Source organism: Poecilia latipinna, unplaced genomic scaffold (assembly GCF_001443285.1).
Source record: "Poecilia latipinna isolate Pla-1442-1.1 unplaced genomic scaffold, P_latipinna-1.0 Scaffold2360, whole genome shotgun sequence".
Lineage (NCBI taxonomy): Eukaryota > Metazoa > Chordata > Actinopteri > Cyprinodontiformes > Poeciliidae > Poecilia > Poecilia latipinna.
This window is the reverse complement of record NW_015114976.1, coordinates 128,030-135,092: the sequence shown is the minus strand read 5'-3', so window position 1 is coordinate 135,092 and position 7,063 is coordinate 128,030. Positions and strand designations below refer to the sequence as shown.

General features: G+C 40.6%; 1 protein-coding gene across 1 annotated transcript; it reads right to left on the bottom strand.

Moving 5' to 3' along the window:
* Positions 1-1,014: 1,014 nt before the first annotated feature.
* LOC106937495 (bicaudal D-related protein 1-like) lies at positions 1,015-6,185 on the bottom strand. Its single transcript, XM_015019034.1, has 2 exons — positions 5,035-6,185; positions 1,015-3,018 (listed from the first exon to the last, which is right to left on the bottom strand). Exons 1-2 carry the CDS (start codon positions 5,428-5,430, stop codon positions 2,653-2,655), a joined length of 762 nt encoding a protein of 253 aa, XP_014874520.1. The 5' UTR covers positions 5,431-6,185; the 3' UTR covers positions 1,015-2,652.
* Between the last annotated feature and the right edge of the window lie 878 nt (positions 6,186-7,063).

Genomic DNA, 7,063 nt, shown 5'->3' with positions numbered 1-7,063 from the left:
AAAACAAGCAACTAGCAAAAAGTGTCCAGGTAAGTTCTGAACCGTTTCCAAGACGTCAAAACACATCTCATGTTTTAGACCAAAAAAATGGGCAGCATCTTCACAGAAAAGAGATTTTAGTTCTTAACCAAGCGTCTCTTTTTGTGAGAGTTTGTTTGTTCTCCCAGTGTTAGTGGGGGTTTTCTCTGGGTGCTCCGGTTCCCTCTAGATTTCCAAAATCATGTAAATTGGGGTTATTGACCAATGTAAATTGTCCTCACAAAAGGTAGCACTAATTTCTGGAAAAGTTGAATTTGCAAACCGTTCGGATTGGAGAAACATAAAAAGAGTAATATCCAGTGAGAGTTGAACTCTCCAAAGGTTGCCCTTTGTCACAAATTTCTAGGAGCCGTCAAGGTGTTGATGGGATCCATTTTGGTGGACTTAGGATCGCGTCTGCAAAAAGGATTTCGTCTGTTTTTAGTGTGGTAAAAGGTACAGGTACACTTAAAATATATGGATATGTTGGTAATTTTTTTTCCTTTCGTTCATTAAATGCTAGAGAAATGGAGGCAAACAGTACTCTGTAGCTCAGCTAACTATGCTAAATGGTTGATAATCTCTCATAGTCTACTCACCTCTCTTGGACAAAAACTGAGCTACAAATTGACACTCTTGTCTTTTTTCTCGCTCTCTTTCTTTGAAAACCTGACTTTATAATTTTTCTTGGCAGCATAGTATCTGCAGTAGTTGTTCTTGTCTTGTACTAACTGTTACTGAACACCGTCACCGTCAAGCGCTAAGCAGGAACGAACCATTTCATGCAGATTCATGGGGGGTTTAGTGCAAATATGGATGTGTGCTTTTTAGTCTGGGAATGGTAACATTTACTTTTTACTTCGAAAAACAATTTTAAAAAACATGATACAATTAACTTTGTAATTGACAGGGCCCCGTTTTTTCCCCTATGGCTATGAAGAAAAAAAAATGTTTTTTGGAAATTGTCCTTACTTTACCCCCTTCCACGCACCCCTACTAACAGATGCTTCTATGGTGCATTCAAGTACATCTCCTGCACCGGATTGTCTATATGTTGACACGGCTCCAAAATAATTTAATCTGTTTTTCTTTGCTATTGTATAAACTCAGTGTATGTCTGCTTATTCTTTATCTACACCCTCCACTTGTAATGCTCCAACAGATTGATGAAATCAAATTATTGTCATAAAACTTTTAGTTTCTTGTAACACTGCTGAATGAAGTGGGGGGAAAAAAAGAAGAAGTTTACATTTTGTTTTGTTTCTTGACTGAAATATATCAAAGGCGCTGAACTGTTACTTTAAATATGAGGTCCCTACCAAGCCTTCATAACCTTCAAATCTTTATAATGTATATAACCCATATAACACGAATGGAAGTACGTTCTTCCCAGTGTAGAATGAAAGAACATAGATGTTGTTTCGGGAGCTATTATATTAGCAAGTGGCCATCCTGACTGAAGGAAGTGTTCATTTCTTGGTGTCAGCTGGGCAGATTGAGAAGTTCCTCTGAGCTTCTTAAAGCGGCTTAAATAAGAGCAGCTACAAACGTTAGCACTCTCAGTTCCATCAATCTTTCCCTCGCAGCCAGCCTCAGCTTACCCTGCAGTTTGTGAACCATTTCACGATAAAGCTTCGACGTCTGGCCCAAAACGGCTCAAGCTTTGTTCCCATTAATTTCTCCAATCATCTGTCTCCGAATCTCTTCATTCCATCTCAGCCAGTCACAAATAACTGCACTCAAATCACCTGTCAATAAGCAGAGGGCTATTGCATAAGCGCATAGTTCAATCGCCGTAAATTATTCAAAGATAGACCTGGAAGCCCTGCTTTTATATTTAGGACCTGGCATAATTCAGATTAAGTGAGAGAGATCAGCAGAACAGGGGTAGGTCCACCATTAGGGGAGAGAGGGGGATGAAAACTCATTTGGCTGAGCAGCCTGTGCTATTCCAGCCAAGCAGACAGAAACTCAACAGATTGGCCCCAAGGAAACACACATACACATACAGACATACACACATAGTAAGTATTTCTGCCTTCAAAAGTATTTAGATTCACTTCATTAATTTCTATAGCCTAATACTAACCCATACCGTAAAACTACCCGTTACCAGTACATAATAATCGTAAACCTAACCCCTACCGCTTAAAACAGCACCTCTTCTTATGAGGTCCTGACATTAGGCCCCATAAGAAACAATGTAGCGTTTAAATGGTCCATGTACTGTATCAAATACAAGGCCACACACACACACACACACGCACACACGCACGCACGCACGTACACGCACATACACGCAGACACGCGATTGTATTTCTACCCATATTAAGACTTTGGATTGACTCCCAATCATTTTAGTAACTGCAGACACTTTCACCAACCCTAACCCTCATGAGTATAAACCTAGCCCTAAACTCAATTCACTCCTTAGTCCTAAACCTAACCTTTGTTCACTGTGTGAACCAGCAAAATGTCCACATAATGCCACATTAAGAATTCTGAGAACTTGTGTTTTCAGAATACAAACATCTATACACACCATAGTGCTTCCCTAAGAAGTGTGCCGTGGATGGAAGGCCATATAAGGGAAGCATTAGGACCATGTGACCCACAACACAAAGCCCGAGCTAATTAAATCTTCCTTGCAGATTTGCCCAGGTGGCCTAAAGCTGTAACCTCTGAAGCATGAGGATGGACACACACACACACACTCACACACACACACACACACACACACACACACACACACACACACACACACACAGACTCACTCCTCCTCACCCTACTGAGTTGCTCCAGCAGCCTATGGTTCTGTTCAGACAGTTCGCTGATGGCCTTGGTCTTGTCCCTGTCCGCCTCCCTCAACTGGACCTGGTGGCGCTCCAGCTCGCCCTGCAGGTGCTGGACGTCCGTCTCCAGCTCGGCCACGCGGCCCTCCCACTCACCCTCTCGACTTTCGAAGCGCCGCCGCAACTCGTGTTTCTCCTGCTCCAGGTGCTGGGTGTAGAGGAGGGGACAGGAGTGTGACAGAGGTTATGTTCTGTATTTCATGTAAACATACATCTAAAGTAAATAACAATGGTAAATGGACTGAACTTATATAGCCCTTTTCAAGTCATTTTGTCCACTCAAAGCTGGAATTGAACCTATAACCTTCCAACTACAAAACAACTACTCCACCCACAGAGCCACATTCACCCCAGAATGGGACTATAACTTCACTCACACTGTTATGTTTCATAAACAATTCCATTTTCTTTCCTTGACAGGGTTTTTATTACAACAAAGTGGTAGAGAAGTTCAGGAAACTCAGTGTTGATTTACCCACGGGATAGATTACATTCAGTGTAGAACTGACAAAGTACCAAAAATTAACATAAAAATGTCAAACAAAGAAAAATTGTGAGAAACAAGGAAGCGAACAGTAAGATAACACTCTGGTTTTCAGTAGAGGAGCATCAGTAAATCAACCAGCTGATAAATCGGCCTTGTTTTTCTTAATTTTGGGAGACAGGTCAGGTTTTTTTTAAAGATTATTAATCGGTGCAAGCCTAGTTTTCAGCCTAAAAGTTGTTTAACTACTAAAAAATTATTCAATCTCCTTGATTTTTTTTTTTCACGTTTTGTTTAGCTGCAACCAGTAAGTTTTACATGTAAAACATGTAAAAGCTAAATCTCACCGTAAAAAAGTTTATTCACATGTCGAAATCTTGGCTAAAGAAAAACCAAAAATGTGATCATCCTTAGGACTCAGATTTAATGGATGAGAACGTCTGTGTAGGAGTGTACGTATTAGTGAGTTTGTATTATATTTACAATTTTAGCATGTTAGCAAGAATGGGGAGGCACTGAGAATGTACAAAGATATTGATGTAAATTTGGAGGTTGCAAGATTATATGCAAGGAGGAAAACTTTAGTATATTTAAACTGTACGTATTTTAATGTATGGTTTTTATTATATGAATTTATACGTTCCAAAATAGTTTTTGGAATTTTTGGAATAAAAATGTACGTCTTTGTGTAAGTTGTATGTACTTAAATGCATAGAAAATCCCAACCTTGCAGGGATTGAAGTTGTGAATCTTGGTGCAAAATGCATCAATTAGAGATCTCTAATTGATGCAAAATGCATCAATTAGAGATCTCTAATTGATGCATTTTGCACCAAGATTTGATATTTGTTCTGTTCTATGTTTGTGTGCAGCACCTCGTCAAATAAATAAATACAATGAAATCGTGAAATTTTGAAAAATGATTGGGGCTTTTTTTTCTCCACTTTACAATTACTGTAACTTCATGCTGACCTATCCTATTACATAAAGTCACAACAAAAAGTTCCAAATTGAATTGTGGCAAAAGTTCAAAGAGTTTGAATAGTTTCACAAACAACAGTAAAATCCAATGGCCTAACTTCAGTACAGACATTTTTTTGTAACTTGAACTCACAGAAGCACTGCACTGTTAGAGCTATAGTCAGAGCTTGATTGGGAGTTGTGATGTTTAGGTCCGAGGTTAAACTAAATGGAATCTGAACTATTTTCTTCTTTGGACAAAAGCCAACGTGAAAAAGAAAGATCAGGGTGAATCAAAAACAACAGCTTCAAACAATGCGGGACTTTTATGGGAGCGTTTCCCCCTCTCTGAGCTCATGCAAAAGGATGAATATGGATCAAAGGGCTGAACAGATGCCCAGCAGATACTACAGGCCCAGGACATAAACAGGATTAGTCCCTGTCTGTGGGTGTTTTTCTCAGTCTGTCGCTTAGCTCATGTAAAGCATTTCGAAAACAAGATAAACTAAATCCCTTTCCCCACTGTAAAAATTACATCTAAGATAATCATTCGTACATAGTTTTAGTTTGCATTTGTCACCATCGATTACAACTTTATCCATCTAAAACCAATCCAGTCAAAACATGGCTGTCTTTAAGTTGGTTTAAGTGATCAAACTTGACAGAAAAACTTTGATATTTCAGACTATCACAACTTCTACAGCGGGGTTTCTTGTTTACCTCCAACTTCTCACACAGATCTTTGTGCATCTTCTCGTATTGCTTGGTCAGGTCTTGGTTTCTCTCCAGCAGCGCTTTGCCCAGTTTAGCTGCTAAAACCAAGTCCTTCTCTTTTTGCCGGAAGAGCAACAGCATGTCTGCGCTATGCCCCGCCGCTGGCGCCTCCAGCTCCGCCAGCTCCTCGTCGACTCCCCGCTCCCCGGTGATCATGGCCAGTTCCTCCTCCAAGGCCGTGCCTAGGCCTCCGGAGCCGGCGCGCCGCGGCGGCGGGTGGCCCTGAAAGCCGCCGGGCTCCTGAGCGCCGGGGCTAGCCGGCGGCTCCATGCAGTCGCTGTCCAGCTCTACTGGTGCTGAAACCACGGCAGACGTCTGCAGATCCAGGCAGAAAGCGGACATCGCCGCCCGGCGGAGAAGTCAACAGATGGGAGCCGACTTCACACTGGACAAGCCCAGCCTGTTCCGATTCGCCCAGGCTGACCGGACCGGCTCGTAATCACCAATTTATTCATTGTTTCCGCTCAGTTCAATGCGGTATTTAGTGAAGTTAAGTCGACTTCCCAGTTTCCTCACGTCCGTATCTCCTTCAATAACCTACCAAGCAGTGACTCCAGCTCTGATTGACTCCCAGAAAACACCTCCTCCTCTGCAGCTCACTTACTGACATATGAAAGCTCTCCTCTACCCCGGTATGAACCGCCTGCACGGTCCCTGTGCTGTGGTCGCTCGATGAGGGTCCATCTCGTCTCGGGGTCCAGGATCCCCCATAATGCTGAACCTGGTGAAGCAGGCACTTGCCAGCCAAACACGGTGAGCGCGACCCCGACGCCTCTAAATCCCTTTCCCCGTCTCGGACGCGCGTTCCCGTCGCCGTCGTGACGGCAAGCAGAAACCTGTTACAAACTGAGCGGCTATTGGCTGGAAATGATAGCGCCATATTTTGGTGCTCCTCGCACACCTCTATGACATCCAATAAGCGAGCACGTGAGGAGGTAGAGCGAGGGTCCGCTGTATCAAGTGATGCACCAAAAACACACCTGCCACGGAAGAAAATCAAAACATTTATTAAACGAGGGTGTTTTATTACTAAATTAACGGTACCAGGCAAGGACAACAATGTTTTCATCATGCTTCAGTGTCGTCACATTCCTGCAATAATGGCGTAAGTTTTTATCCCAAATTAAAATAAACACATTTATTATTATTATTATTATTATTATTATTATTATTATTATTATTATTATTATTATTATTATTATTATTATTGTTACTACTACTACTACTACTACTACTAATAATAATAATAATAATAATAATAATAACAATAATAATAATAATAATAAGAAGATATAGGAAGGTGAGGACATATAAAGTAAATTAAAACGTCTCTATTTAGGTGATTATCAATAGCTTAAAAAGAAATATTTTTCAAAAACATGCAATATTTACACATATTTTAAGCACATTAGTTTACTGTGAAAAATATTTTACCTACTTAGTGATGTATTTTGTTTGCTTTTTCTCATATTACAAAGCTTCAGATTAACAAACAATTATTAATATTAGACATAGACTGCACGATAAATGCAAAATTCAGGATTCAAATTGTGTTTTATTTTATTACAGGATAGGTATCAAAACTTATATGGCATATTCAGAAAGGGCAAGGTGGGTTAAGAATCATGAATATTGATAATCATTCAAACAGAACCTGTCTGACAACATGAAGTAGGTGAAAAGATCTCCAAAAGCAACACATCATGACCCTTTCAAATGAAATTCAACAACAGATGAGAGAACAAGTCAATGATGTCACAGTTTGGGAAAGAGTAATAAAATTGTTTCAGAGCTTAAAGCAGCATTACAGACAGAGCACGAAGCTTAAATCATGCTAAAATCACTGAGAGGTCATTGACAGCTCATCAAGGTCGGAATAAAAAAAACATATACAGCACTCCTCATCCATCTTGGTTGAAATCAGTGGTTGTGATTCTGCAATACTGGTCTGGATGAAAAGGAATTACATCACTGA

Coding starts and splice junctions, on each gene's coding strand:
- LOC106937495 (XM_015019034.1), bottom strand. CDS start 5,430: ATGTCCGCTTTCTGCCTGGATCTGCAGACGTCTGCCGTGGTTTCAGCA. Junction 3,019..5,034: donor ATCTGTGTGAGAAGTTGGAG/GTAAACAAGAAA, acceptor CTCTACACCCAG/CACCTGGAGCAGGAGAAACA.